The following is a 15,900-nucleotide window of genomic DNA, read 5'->3' as shown; positions in this document are numbered from 1 at the left end:
CAAAGATGTGGAGAAGGAAATCTGGGGTGAGCAAGAGAAAGAGGGGTCAAGGATAGCATCAAGGTTGTAAATTTGGGTGACTAAAAAGAGTAGGTCCTTCAACAATAATAGGTATTCATAAAAGAGTGAGTTTGGACAAAAAAGATAATGGGTATGTTATGGACAAATTTAATATGAGCTGCCTAGGATATTCATGTCAAAATATCTAATATGCAGTTGGCAATGAATAACTAGAGCTTGGGAGAGAAACTGGGAATGGATTTGTATATAATTTGTCCTCCACACCTACAACACGCTGAGACATTTAACACAGGATACAAATTCTGCCCAAATTCCCAAGTTTCAGCTTTTTGTGGAGTGAAATGGTCTGAGGCTAGGAGGTCAAAGTGACTCAATTGGTTTTGGTATCTTCAGTCCTATATGGCAAGACTTAATTCAGGGGTTGCTATATCTCCAAGTGATTAAAGAGAGCTCAGGAGCATGTTGATAACTTGTAGGGGAGGTTGGAAGACAAACTCCTGGTGATTTACTTCTCAGCTGAATCATGATATGTTTATTTCCTGGTCCTCTACATAACCAATGAAGAGAGGAAGAAAGAAAAAGATAAATTAGCAAGTGTTTATGTTTTTGTTACCATGACTCTGACCCTTAGAATTCTGATGCTATTTCAATTGTTTTATGTAAAAAATAAAGTCATTGGCCAGCAAAATCCTAACATGATTTAATGACTTTGGGATCAAATGGAAATAAGTATTTCTCTTGATGAGGCAAGTAATATTTTTACTTTTAATGGGAATTGAGCTGAAATAGATAAGGAGGATGACAGAATCCTAAAGAAGAGGGAAAACATTGAAAAAAAAGCATCCCCTAAATCAGTGGGAAAAAATATGTGAAAGAAGATTTCTTAGCTATACCAGAACTCAAACTGTATTATGAAGGCAGTTATAGAAGCAATTTGGTATTGGCTAAGTAAATGACAACAGTAATTTTGTTTTTGCTAAATCTAAAGATTGAACCTTTTGGGACAGAAACTCATTATTTGGCAAAAACTTCTAGGGAAATTGAAAAAGAGTCTGGAATCTCACACCCTTATACCAAGATAAAGTCAAAGTAGGTACAAGATGTAGACATAAAGGGTGATAGCATAAGCAACTTAGCAAAACCTGGGTAATTTACCTATCAGATCTATGAAGAAGGGAAGAATTTACAAGAAATCAAGTGACAGAGTGATACAAAATGGATGATTTTGATTAAATAAAATTAAAAAGCTTTTTGCACAAACAAAATTAGAAGGAAAGCAGAAAACTGGGAAAAAATTTTATAGCAAGTATCTCTGAAAAGGCCTCATTTCCCAAATATATAGAGATCTGAGTCAAATTTATAATAATACAAGTCATTTCCCAAGTGATGGTCAAAGTATATGAGTTTTCAAACAAAGAAATCAAGCTATCTATAGTCATTTGAAAAAATACTATAAATAAATATTTCTTAGAGAAATACAAATTAATACCACCTCTTCCCCAACAGATTGGCTAATATGACAGAAAAGGAAACTGATAAAAGGTTGGAGGGGATATGGGAAAATTGGGACTCGTGCTGTTGGTAGAATTTTGAACTGAACCAATCATTCTATAGAATCATTTGCAACTATGCCCAAAGGGCTATATATAGTCTTGGATCTAGCAATACCACCACTAGGCCTATATCCTAGAATGATTTTTTTTTAGGTTTTTGCAAGGCAAATGGGGTTATAAGTGGCTTGCCCAAGGCCACACAGCTAGGTAATTATTAAATGTCTGAGACCGGATTTGAACCTAGGTACTCCTGATTCCATGGCCGGTGCTTTATCCACTTCACCACCTAGCTGCCCCCCAAAATGATTTTTAAAAAGGGGAAAAGACCCTATTTGTACAAAAATATTCAGAAGCCCTTTTATGGTAGTTAAGAAACAAAACTGAGGAGATGCCATCAATTGGGGAATGACTGAACAAGTTGTTGTATATGAATGTAATGGAATATTATTGTGTAATAATGATATGCAGGATAATTTCTGAAAAACCTGAAAAGACTAACATGAATTGATAGCGTAAAATGAGGAGAACCAGGAGAACACTGTACAGAAACAGCAGTAGTGGACAATGACTAACTGTGAATGCCTGAGCTCTTCTCAGTAATACAAAGATTCAAGACAATCCCAAAGGATTCATAATCAAAAATGATAGCCACCTCAGAGAAATGATGAGGTCTGGATACAGACTGAAGCAAGCGTTCTTTGCTTTCCCTCTCCTCCTCTCCCTTCTCCTCCCCTCCACTCCTCTCCTTCCCTCTGTCTTTTTACTTTCAAATTTTCTTTTTTTTCATTTATTTAAGGCAATGAGGTTAAGTGACTTGTCCAAGGTCACCACAGCTAGGCGATTATTAAGTATCTAAGGCCGTATTTGAAATCAGATCCTCCTGATTCCAGGGCTGGTGCTCTATCCACTGCACCACCTAGCTGCCCGCTTTTCAAGTTTTCTAGCACAAAATGGCTAATATGAAAATATAGATTGCCTACCATTTCAGGGAGGGGGAAGGAAGGAGGGGGGATAAAATTTGAAACTGAAAACTTAAAAAACAACTGATAAACAAATGTTATACATTGTTTTTACAAAAATGTGGAAACAATGAAATATTATTAAAAATCATCCCTTAGATTAGATGAAAACCTTTCAAATATATTTTCTAGCTCTCATAACTAAAATAACTTTATTTCAAAATCTAACATAGCATGTATTTGAAAAATGGTTTAGTAGAAAATTAATTTTCAAAAAATATTCAAAAGTCAATCAGTTCAGGATATGTTCTTTCCAGTTAAACTCCAGTTCATTCTGGGAATAAAGGTATGGCAGAGTAGAGATAAAGTACCATGCAATAATTAAGAGAGTGCCAGGGTTGGAGTACAAATCCTGCTATTTAATAACTGAGTGATTTTGATAAATCTTCAAAATAACTCTAGGGCTTATTCTACAAAATCACGGATGGGTTATAATCTGTGTTTAGTGTAGGGAGTTTTCATGGTAGGAATTTCCTATGCTGATGAATTAAAAGATTCATTTTGTTAATCACAAAATATCTTAGTTCAAATCTGAGATATATTAAACTTCACAAATTATGTGAAATTCAGATGAAACCTCTTTGTAACAAAACCTTTTATTCTGGTTCCAAACTTTTGTCATAGTAGCATAAAATAAATAAATAAATATTTATATTTATGGACATATTCATATATATATATACATATATATATATACTACCAGTACCTTCATATTTATACATACATAGATGCTTTTTATAATATTCATCATATAATATAATATAAAAGATTGACTTAATTAGAATGATATTTTCTATTAAATATGAGGTGGTAGAAAATGTAATTGGGAATGACAGTTCAGGGAACAGAGTAATATAGTGTGATGGAGGCTAGGTCTCATCTGCTTACTTGCTTACTTGAATGAACAATAAAAGCTTTAAAGGGACTTTTTTTTTGGTAAGGGTGAAGTGATTTTCCCAAAGTTACACAGCTAAGTAATTATTAAGTGTCTGAGACTGGATTTGAACTCAGGTCCTCCTGACTCCAGAACTCTTTCACTGCGCCACCTAGTTGCTCCTTTTTTAAGGGTGGCATTTTAAAAACATATACAATCTCTCTCTTTCTACATACACACAGCTTACCCATCTATCTATCCATCCATCCATCCATCCATCCATCCATCCATCCATCCATCCATCCATCCATCCATCCATCCATCTATCTTTCTATCTCCCTACCTATCTCCCTGTCGCTATATTGCTGTGTTCCAGAAAATTCTATTCTCAACTAATATTTTGCTCCTCTTCATATTAAATCGAAAACATCATTTTAATCAAGACTCAGTAATTTTCAGCATTTTCAGAATTGTGGTCAGCACTGCCATTGGAACATTTCATTTAATGTTGGAATATCCATTAGCTTAGGAAAAGCTAATATTCAATAACCTTTTTTCTTTGATTTATTGAGGAAAGAGATTATGTTTGTTAGAATCATTACCATAGCCTTGAGGAAATACTCCTCAGTGTCAGAATAATAAATATGGAAAATGGAAAGTTACCTGGGAAAATAAGACTGTAAAATGTGTATCAACTTAGCTTATAGAATTGGATATATTGAAAAGAAGACAAACATTTTTACCTGTAAGTGCTGAAGGTCATCTTCCTGGACATTCTGAGATAAGTTGTATACCTTAATTAAGAATAAAATTTAAAAGAGAATAAAACTAGATGTTTAATAGCAATCCACTAAGCACAAAATAGTGATAAAATATTTTCAAACATGCTCTAAATCGTCAACTATATTTAAAGTTTTCTTTAAAAAAATCATATGTTGATCTCACTTATTTGTTTATTTTATATATTTACATATTAAAACACCACTGCTAACCTCCTTGAATACCATGTAAAATGTATTCATCCAAATATTCACTTCAGATTATAATCTGAAAGCAGGGAACATGTAAAAACCAATAAATTTCAAACATATCTTATGATGATTATAAGCAAGAGAGCAGAAAGACCACTGGTTAAAAGAGTATGTAACTTTCAGGAATAGAAGAGAAGGATACCTACTCTGGGTTCAAGAGATAATTCTGCAAAATGAGAGTTGGGCTACTTCTCAAAGAGAAAAAGGTCATTGGGGCCCATCAGTATAGGAACTGAAAGTTTTGACTATGTGTATTCTCTAGAATGGAATATAAAATGAGTCTGATTTCCCACAGATGCTTTGTGTATTTATTGGAAAGTGTGCACTGTGTTTAAGAGAAAAAAAATGTTTTTTGTTTTGCTCCTGTTCTTATATCATCTTAGTAAATTGTATTGCTTTGATCTAATTGTTTCTATTGGAAAATTGTTAAGGGAGAGCAGCCTGTGGGGGACTCATGAACTATAATTTTGGGATTAGTTGACTAGATAACAACTACCCTCTGGGAATCGATCAGTGGGAATGTGACTTGAGGACCCCACAGAAAATAAAACACTGGGCCCAGAATCAGGAAAAGCTAAGTTTAAATTTGTCCCCAGCCACTTACTAGCTGTGTGACCCTGGGCAAGTACCTTAATCCACCTGCCTCAGTTTCCTTATATGTAAAACATATTTAACAGAATCTGACTCCCAGGATTGTTGTGAGAATAATTTGTAAAGAACTTTCTAAAATTTTAAGGACTATACACAAATCCTAGCTATTATTCTAAAACCTGTGTAAGTAGTTGCAACCCTTTGGGGTTGCATGCTATTTCATTAAATATGATTAAATCTGAAGTCTTTAAGCAGAAAAAAATAAATTTCACTTAAAACATGTATCTTTTTGAGAATGCTTTTTATATATTGTTTTATCTTTTTCAATATGAAAATATTGCAAAACAAAAAAAAATGTTTCTAAGTCTTATAATAGTGACAAATAGGTTGGTAAACTAACCAAATGAACCAGTATTATAAAAATATAGTCATTTATCCACTGTCTTTCACAATAATGAGCATTTGGAAACCCATTATGTTAATAATTTAAAGAAATATAATTAATTTACTTCCTTAATTACCTGTATTGAACTGATCATAGTGCTAAGAGCAAATACTGTGGCTGAATCCCTCAGAGTTGATTGACTATCAAACGTTCCCTGAGTGTCCATTAATAATACTGCAACCTGCAATCACAAAAGTATATCACATTTTTAATATTATTTGTAGAATATTATGGGAGAGGGGCAGTGGAATACAGCAGAAGAGACCCAGTTCATGTGAATGGCAGCATGGGGAGTAGGTAGAGAGTTGTTTTTAGGACAACTAAGATTTAGGTTCAAGTTCTGAGTCTACAACATCACTTAAATTTTCAGTGTTCTAAAACTGATAGTTGGAGAAAGGGTATTTGCCCTGTATTGGTAGAGTTTTTTTCATCTAGAAATGCTCTACAGTATTGAATTATAGGTCTAGTCACTACAGTGCTACATGTTTCAGAAGGTAAGTTTATTTACTTGACTGTATTATTAGTAACCTATGCTTACTGATGAATAACATTCAACTTATTATAGACACTTAAAAAAACAATCACAGGAGGGTCCAACAGTTATCCTATTGATTATAATCTATTTGATTACAGATCAACAATCCCTTAGGATGTTACATAGGAAATAAAGCTTTTTATATATAATATATAAATTTTTTACATAAATATAAATATATGTATATGCATATATATTTATAAGTAGGAGTCACCCATTATGGAACTATCTGTAAATTCATGACAAAAAAGTGATAATTGTTTAAATGTGAATATCAAGAGAACAATTTCATACCTTTTTGCCATCAGGTTTGTTAACTAGGAAGACTTCACTCCATATCTGAATTCCTGTTGTCTCTCTTTCAGATCCACCCCTCCAAGAAAAACCAGTCAGTGGTTCATCATAATCTCCAATCCAATCAACAGATACCTGAGAAGTAATAAAGTTAAATGACTTGGAAATAGGCAACCACTTTATGATTTCTGTGTAGATAAAAATTCCATTGCTCATCAATAGTCTGAGCTATGTGACTTCTCTCTGCAATAATATATACATTAAACACACACATACATATATATGTACATACATATATATGTGCACATAAATGTATACACACACAGATACACAAAATATCTACTGGAATGTAGAAAATACCCTGGTTCAGAAAAAGGTTTTAGCTGCTAGAAGACCATATTAGCCAAGTCTCTAAAACTAAAAATTCATTCCAAAACTAAAAGCAGAGTGAACTTTGCTTATTTTGTCAAAGGTGGTGTGAATGAGTAAAAAGACTGAATTGTTATTTTTTTAAGAAATTTAGTTTTAATACTTACAATAACTCCACCCTACATATCCACCCTTCTTGTTATTCAGTTGTATCTGACTCTTCATACTTAATAGGTGGTTTTTCTTGGCAAGGATGTTGGAGTGGTTTGCCATTCTTACTCTAATTTTATGCAGGCTTAACATTTTAATATATGATTTGAAAAAGGGCATAAACCTCAACAAATTCACAGATGACATAAAATTGGAGGAAATAGTTAACCAATTGGATCCAGAAGGATTTTGATAGGCTTAAGCATTGGGATGAATCTTATGACCTGAAATTCAGTAGGGATAAAGTTTTGAACTTGGGTGTAAAAAAATCAGCTTTAAAAACATGAGGTGAGGGAGGCATAGCGATATAATAGTTATTCTATAAAAGATCTGAGAATTTCAGTAGACTTCAAGTTCAAAATGAGTTGGTAATGTGATGTAGCAGACAAAAATGCTAATGTAATCTTGGAATGCATTAAGAGGGATATATTTCCAGGAAGAGGGAGGTGATAGCCCCATTGCACTCTGCTCTGATAATAGCTAGTGTATAATGTTCAGTTCTAGCCACCATGATTTTAAAGGACACTGATAAGCTGGGTAGGGACAATAAGGATAGTATTGTATAACCTGGACAAGGGAAGACTCAACAAGACATGATAATTATTTTCAAGTCCAGTATTGGATGGAGAATGAAACCATTCTTTGCCAAGTAAACCTCAAATGGGGTCATAAAGAGTTGGGTACAGCTAATATGACTCAAGAACAACAACTGACCTACAAGTGTGAATATTATTAATAGTAAGCAGGCAGATTCAATTAGTTTTTATCAAAGGTATAAATTCAAATAACATAGCAAGAACAGTAGGTGTGAAACATTTCCTCCAAAAAACATGGGGCATACTAAGATGCAGCTAGGTGGCTCAGTGAATAGACACCAGATCTGGAGTCAGAAAGACCTTACTTCAAATTCAACTTTAGACACTTATTAGTTGTATGACTGGGCAAGTCACTTAACCTCTGCTAGCTTCAATTTTCTCATCTGTAAAAAGGAGATATAATAATAGCATCTAACTAAAATTATTATTGTTATTATTAATTATTACAAAGAATATGAAAACAAATCGCTCCATCTTTTAGTTTGGAATTTCATAAAGAGAGGCTCTCTTAGATCTAGTTACAAACTGAACCAGACTTTGGCTTTCCAGGAAAACATCATCTCCAAAGGTTCATTTTCATAAAGTTTGGTGAAGACCTGAAAATTAAACTTTGTATTTTTGTTTAATCTTGAATATGAAATTTATAAATAAATGTACATTTCTCTTGAGAGATGCTTAGAATTTAATTAATTAATTTCTTTCTGAAAGACCTATTATATCCAAAGTCTTGAGAATTAAGTTTTTGTTCTACTTTCTCCTTTCAAAAACTCTTCCTGATTTCAGTAATAGGCTTCCTATGTGGATCATTAAGGCCTTTCCCAAATTTTTCTCTCTGCAGGTTAGGCAATGACTAGGCAATGGTCATTTGTCCAATAACTGCCAAACCTGGGATTCAGGGTTTCTCAGTTTTAAGCTCAGATACTTTCTAATGGTGTATGCAAATAAGTGGAGAGGAAAAGAAACTGATGAAGTGTATGCCCTGGAGGCAAGTTCAGATCTTTGCTGATTGCTCTGCTGTTACCTTGTCTTTATATATGTGCCCATGAACTTTTTAGAGTCACCATATCCTTAACCAGGTGCCAAATTATTAAATCACAGGTTCTGTAGACTCACATTTCCATCATACTATCCCTGATCTTACCTCCTAAGACTTTCAGTAAAATCTTAAGTAGAAAGTAAGAAAAAAAAGACAGCTAATATATTATCAAAGAGTATCAATACAGTTTCCAGAGGGTCTAGTGGAAGAGGATACAGAAAGATAGGTTATAGAGAAAGGTAGTAAAAGGCATAAAAGTACAGTAATAAGTAACTGACAAAAGGCTTGTTTGTTTACTTTGGAAGAAGCAAAGTGATTATCAATTGAAGAGTGGGGTATGAATTTGTTAGCCACATGAGGCTCTCTCAGATGGAGTTTCTTCGGTTGATTAGATAGCATGGCAGAAATTCCAATGGAAATGTCTGTCAAGAGTTTTGTGTTAGAAAGACACCTCTGATCCTGGGTAGAGATTTTACTTTTTCTCCTGCATCCATATATCAAGCTAAGGCAACAATGGCAATAGAGTGAACAAGGTCACAAAACAGCAAGAGCTAGGACAGAAGTGGCAAAAATGCTTTTCTCCTCTCTTCTGAGTACAAATTAAAGTTGGCTTTACTTTACATCTTTAATCTCTTCCAGCACTATGATTCTATATTTTTTCCTCTTTTCTCTCTGTTCTGCCAGGTACCCTAATAGAAAACTAACACTTTATCAGAGCAAATATATAGGTCACTGTGTAGTATGGTGAAAAGAATATTGGTTTTGAAGTAAGATTTGGGTTCAAAACCAACACTAGACATTCTTTACTGAAGTGTGTGTTTGTGTGTGTGTGTGTGTGTGTGCGTGTACATTTTTCTTTCTAATTTCTTTCTAAGTGCCAGATTCCCTATCCCCCACCCCTTTTTCCTTGTTGATTTGTGTAGACATCTCTTGTGTAACTTAATTATGTGAAATAATTTTTCCTTCCTTTCTCTGATTCTAAAATATCTGGGAAGTTTTCTTTTAACAGTTCTTGAAATATGATGTTTAAGCTCTTCTTTTGATCATGAAAGTCAGATAATCCAATAATTCTCAAATTTTCTCCTCAATCTCTTTTCTAGGTTAGTTTTTTCAGCTATGAAATACCTTAAATTTCCTTCTACTATTTTAGCCTTTTGACTTTTTAAATATTTCTTGTTGTATAATGGAACTATTGGCTTCTGTTTGGTCCATTCTAATTCTCAGGGAGTTTGTAACCTGGCAAGGTTTTGTATCTCTTGTTTCAAGCTGCTAATAAATTCTTTTTTTTCTGTAGCTCTCATTTATTTTTCAAGTTTTTTTCCTCAGGTATTTTTCATTTCATATATTAAAAAAATTGTAAAATTCTTGCTTCATCTTTTCCAGGAATTCTAATTGAATTTGTGCCCAAGTTCTAATTTTCCTTTGAGGGTTTGCTTATAGATGTTTTAGAGTCATTCTCCTGGCATTTGTGTCTTGACTAACCCTGCTGCCATCCCTGCTTGTTATTCTAGAGTTCCTCTTCTGGTTAGCCATTTTTCTAACCTACTTCCTGAGTAGGGACTTGATGTTAGGACTAAGCTTTATGGCAATTTGGAAGGAAGTCTTTGGTGATTTCTTGGGGTATTGAGTGTGTGTTTTTTTCAGTGTCTTAGGAAGAGGCTGGAAATTTACAATCTTTCTGTGCTCTCAAAGTGGTGTGGATGATCCAAGACAAAGTCTGATTGCTGCTTCCCTCATTTGAGCTCTGCAAGTTCCTAATCTGGGTTTGGGTCTCTGCCACAGTGGATTGTTGTAGGACTTCACCCCTATCAAACAGCCATAAAACTATCAGTTCAGAGCAGCAGAACTAAAGGCTACTCTTTGGTCTGGCATTTCTGCCCTAGTTATTCTTCTGCCAGCTGGATACGATGCTGGAAAGAAGAATATGCTTTGCACCTGAGATTTGAACCACACAGCTACTATTGCTGCTGGCTCCTTTCTCTAAAGACAGATCAGGGTCTCTATACTAGGGAATGTCATTTCCTGTTTCCTTTTCTTTCTAGATTGCATCTACGACCTAGAACTGAATAACAGGAGAAAAAGCTGCCAATTCACATCTCTTATCTTGTCCCTAGTGTCTGCAAACTTTCCTTTCCATTTCCTTATGCTAAGCTGGATTTGGTCTGAAATTTTTTTCCAGAACTGTTTGGAAAAGTTTGTGGAGGGATACTTATAGCACTGCATCTTTTCACTCTCATTTTGTTCTCCCCGGTTCAAACATTAGCCATTACTTATTTTAAAGACACTTGTACAATTTACTCTGTTACTGTCCTAGACCTCAGTTTCTGCATCTATAAAATAAGAGGAGCAGTGTGACATACTGACCCAGGAAATTACTGATGAGTAGAGTTAAAACTAGTCTATCTAGCTGTTGAGGCTGATCACACAAAGGTTCTGAGTTCAGTGCCCAGTTCAATCACTTGTACTGCAGCAGTGCCCTGGCTCTCTCTCTCTCTCTCTCTCTCTCTCTCTCTCATTCTTTTTTCTTTTCCTATATATCTCTCAACCCTAAAAAAATGAGATGTGACTATATATTGGTGACAGTTGAACCATATAACTATTGGGACTACTTTATCAGATAGCTGTGTTGTCTTGTTTTGTACTGAATAGTAGAATGAGCAACCCTGACAAACCTGGTGACTTTCCATCAGTCTACACCTATTCACAAAGGATAACCCCCAGCTTAATGAGGAAAGCTCATGTATAGTCAACTAAACTATAGACTAGGGTTGGGTGCTTGGGGGGGGCTGATTGCATATTCCAAGCAGAGAAGCTCCTTTTCTCCTCTTTCCTTGTGAGCTTCTCCAGAAAACCTTTATCTTGTGTTTGTTTAGTGTTAATTATAGATTCTAATGCCTTTTCTAAGGGAAAAATGCAGACTCCAAAAGACTGCTATTGAACAACTACAACAACAACAACAACACAGAAATGATTGAGGAAGATTGAGTTTCATATTTGAAACAATTCTTTTAGTTTTTGGTAACCTGATGCTAAACTCTCCTTCCCAATAAGCTTGGATTTATTATTATTGTCACTTCAGTAGGAGATAGGGGTTTAAAATAAAAACAAAAAAACAAAGCCCTGCAAAATAAACTCTTTTCTAGATTGGTGTTTATCTTTGCTGCAAATTTCTAAAATTTGATCTGAAGATTTTTTTAAAATGCTAAAATATTTTTAAGAAGGATATGAGAATTGTGAAAGTGCCATATAAATCTTTGGGATTGAAAGTAGTGAGATCTATAATTTGAGGTGCTAACAGCAAATGACCCTGGGGAAATTGAGACTTTGAATAATATCATCTATGGTTGTAAATCCAGATTTGATTTGACTGAGTTTGCCCTAAAACAAAATTATAATGCGGTCTCATTTAAATTGAAATAATTCTGATGGTTTCCCTCTTAAGGCAATATCCTTGTAAACTGCATGAATAAGAACTAAAAGTATAATTGATTATATTGGTTTTTAAATTTAGTTAATATAGAATACCAAATCAATAACTGGATGAAATGATTTTTTTAATGCAAGATGATTTGGAAGGGCACTCAATCAAGCTGATGTCTAATAATAAGTTTTGTTCTGTGTTTATAATATTTATGCTATTAGACTTCTAATTTTTCTTCTATTGTGATGTTTTAGAAAATCATTATAAAAGAAATGCTGTTAATTTGAAAATGATACCCTGAGGGTGATATGATTATACCATTTGAAAATTAACTTCTCTTTTGAGACTGTTGTCATAGTTGAAACAAACTGTCAAATTTTTAATTGCATTTATTTTGCTTAAAAATAATAATAGTAATAATGACTTTCTGTTTGGGAAAGTACCACAAACCTTGTAAATATTTGTGAAGTTCTTTGGGGACTTGCCAGATTTTCAGTTCCCTGAATCTTCAGCTTGGGTAAGGTCATAAAATCACATTAATTCTATGAAAGTGCAACTATAATACTATGAATCGAAGTTACAACTTTAAGTAAATAAGTATGGAGAGATTCCAAATTTAAAGATTTTATTTTTGCTTAAGGGGTTAATATATAATGTTTCAGATTAGAGTAACTGAAGAATTTAGTGGATAGCTGTTTTTCTGGGTTTTGAGTTAACTGTCACATTTTCATTATGCTAATTTCTGCTCCAGGATGGATGAATAAAATAAGGTCTTCTATGTGTTTACTGTTGCCATTTAAATAACATAAGAAAAAGTCTCTTGTGATTATAATTTGATATTATTCTGAGTTTTGACTTCAGGTAAGATTGTCTGATTTGTTATTAAGCCAATATTTACCTTTTAAGGGAAATGCCACAGTGCAATCTGAGAATTGTTCTAGGTGGATGTCTGTGTCTAGGAAAACTGAGAAGATAATCTTGCAAATGCAATTAGAAGCCCCACCTTTTTTGAAGGTTTTTGCAAGGCAAATGGGGTTAAGTAGTTTGCCCAAGGCCACACAGCTAGGTAATTATTAAGTGTCTGAGACCGAATTTGAACACAGGTACTCCTGACTCCAAGGCCGGTGCTTTATCCACTACACCACCTAGCCGCCCCTATTAGAAGCCTTTTAACTCAGTTTCCTTATTCTGTTATTTCCTTTCTGAATAGCAAATTTTCCCACTTGACTGAGTGGCTATGGTAAACTGTCAATGATGGGAGAACTTTTCTATATGTTGGCAGATCCAAAATAAAGGAATGTCTATGAATGGTATTTGGAATCAAATAGCAAAGAAAGTCTGTCTATGCCCTTGAAGTGTTCATTTAATAACCATGTTGCTTCTCTCCTCCTTAATTTCTATAAGGACAGGCAATCTGTAAAAGTTTTTATATTTTATATATATATATATATATATATATATATATATATATATACACATTTATATATGTATATAAATATATATATATATATATATATATATATACTCAGCATCTTTGAGTTACTATAATAGGATACAAGTTTTTAATTTTATCATTTTGAATCTGTGATCACTATTATAGGTTTATGCATAAAATTAGCTCCTTTAAGTATCTAATGCTTTTTGGATGATATGAAGATAATACATAAACAGAAAAGAGGAATAGGACAAAAATGTCATGTGATAATGGAATAGTAAACTTCACTTTGAGAAAAGCAACAATTATTGAATTGTTTTCTCTAAGAATAAGAATATCTCTATATGTATTTGTATATACACATAAACATCTTTATATAGTTTTCAACTGTTTCTATTAAGAAGAATGATCAAAGGACAAATTAACTCCATGAGGTTTAAATTTATTTTCACCAAATGAACTAGTTACTGAAAAACCAAATTTAAGAGGAACATTCCTCCATACCTGAAATTGAAATGAGACCTAATCCAGAATTACCAAGGGAAAATATCTCCAAGGATAAGGTGGCTACTTGGAAGAACTGAGATTCAGGATGAAAAAAGATTTGATTAAATGTAATTTAATCTATAACCTGATTTAATTTACCTATAGAATCTGTTTAACTAGTTTTGCTTTCTTAGGGATGGATGAGATTATGATTCTGTTTAACTAAGTTTATTCAACTTTTGTGAAATTGAAGGAAATATAAATTAAAAACAAACTTTTTGATAGTTGTTGCCATTAAGAGTCCTTTCAATGACTATGTGTACACGTCTTTCCTGGTGCGAGTCTAAGTTCCCTGATGCTTAGTCACTTTGATTCCTCTGACTGTAAAATGATGGGGAAAATGTGCCATCAATATGGTTTCTATAATTCTTTAAAGGAATTCTATCAATCTCAACATAAGTTGAATAGTGAAGTGGAAGCCTCCACTGATTTGAGTTATTTTAAAGATCTGTTTATGTAATTGTGCTTTTTCTAATATAGGAATGTTGGGCTTCAAATCCCCAATAGGGGAAAACTGAGAATAAATCCCTAATATGGGAAAAGAGAAAAAAATAGTGGAAAATTTTTATTACATTGTTTGAACCTAGATTTGGCTTGTTGCTTAGTGATCAGATCTGTTTAATGTTTAATTCAGGAGAACAGGTTATGCTGATCTCAAAAAAAATCCTTTCAGGGTATTTAGATCCAAAGATTGATGTAAGAAGTTTTCTCCTATTATACATCTCAAGCAATTTCTGTGTTTCTTCTAGAAATTGCATCCATACTATTTCCTTGCTCTTTTGTTTGAATTTTACATAATGAAAAGTTTCAGAGACTGGGGGAGTTGGAAGGGGAAAGGGTGGGACAGAGACACTTTTTGGGGGGCTCTTGCTCTGTGTCCAATGACTTAATAGACCACTTTTAAAATTTTTTTCAGTTCTGAATTTGTTCTTTGCCAGGAGGCACAATGGTCATTCAACAGTTTCTAGTAATAGAAGCACAAGAACAAGAAAGTGTTTTAGAGAACTTATACCTGGTTGTACATATATCTCAACATGAAGTCCATGAGAAATGATTTTCCTTTTCTAAATGCTCCAGCTACAGAAACAGCAACAACTTCTTTGTCCCTGACAGCCTCTGACAGAAGGATACGATTAAGTGCAATTTCATCTAATTCAAAGGAGTGATCATCTTTCATGATGAGGACCTGAACAGGTCCTGCCTTTTTCAAGGTATCTTCTTCTTCTGAGCTCCATTCATAATTTTTTTCTGTAAATCCACCTGTTAAAAAGAAAAAGTAGTAAGGTTCAGCTGAATGTGTAGATCTTCCAGAGAATAGGTCCCCATTTGATAACTCCCAAGCTGTTTATTGTAAGCAATGAGGGCCTTTACTTTGACAGCAGTGAATTTGATCACCTATATTATCTTTAGATTTGATTCCTCAATACGGCTTCTCTGATCACTACATTGATTATAGTAAGTAAACTCAGGTTTTCAAGGCCCCAAATGAGGTATTCTAATCTCTGTTCAAAGAAAGCATAGAAAATCAAAGTGAAAGACTTACAAAAATGGGAAAAAAGTTCAGAGGTTCAGGTGAACAAGATCTTTCATCAGCTGCTGGATCCAGACTTACTATTCAGCCTGACTCAAGGATTTATGCCTTGAAGCCTAAATGGGAACTTAATACACTCTCTTCCTTAGCCATCCCTCCAGACTCTTTGGGTTGCTTTCTTTCAGGGTCATACTGAGCTCTATATCTGCTGGTAATTTCCCCTGCTTTCTTGTCCTTATGGCATTTTATGAATTAGATGTCCTGACTGACCCCCTTGGCTATTCTTCAGTCTTCTCACTTGTTGAACTGATCCCTGACAAGTGCCCAAAATATACTTTAGTCTTTGGACTGTCCAGTAAAAGTTTATTTTACTTGTATTGTTTAACATAGAGG

At 33.9% G+C, this 15,900-nt stretch overlaps 1 protein-coding gene across 1 annotated transcript in view; it reads right to left on the bottom strand.

The window, feature by feature from the left end:
• ATL1 (atlastin GTPase 1) overlaps nt 1-15,900 on the bottom strand; it is a 110,910-nt gene that overhangs the window by 67,059 nt on the left and 27,951 nt on the right. The window contains exons 2-5 of the mRNA XM_074235999.1: nt 14,989-15,236; nt 6,364-6,498; nt 5,611-5,715; nt 4,211-4,261 (exon numbers count right to left, since the gene is read on the bottom strand). Coding sequence (XP_074092100.1) covers nt 4,211-4,261; nt 5,611-5,715; nt 6,364-6,498; nt 14,989-15,236 — 539 coding nt within the window. The remainder of the gene's footprint in view (nt 1-4,210; nt 4,262-5,610; nt 5,716-6,363; nt 6,499-14,988; nt 15,237-15,900) is intronic.

Source organism: Macrotis lagotis, chromosome 4, assembly GCF_037893015.1.
Source record: "Macrotis lagotis isolate mMagLag1 chromosome 4, bilby.v1.9.chrom.fasta, whole genome shotgun sequence".
NCBI classification, from domain to species: Eukaryota; Metazoa; Chordata; class Mammalia; order Peramelemorphia; family Peramelidae; genus Macrotis; species Macrotis lagotis.
The sequence above is the reverse complement of the archived record's forward strand: the minus strand, read 5'-3'. Positions and strand labels throughout refer to the sequence as shown.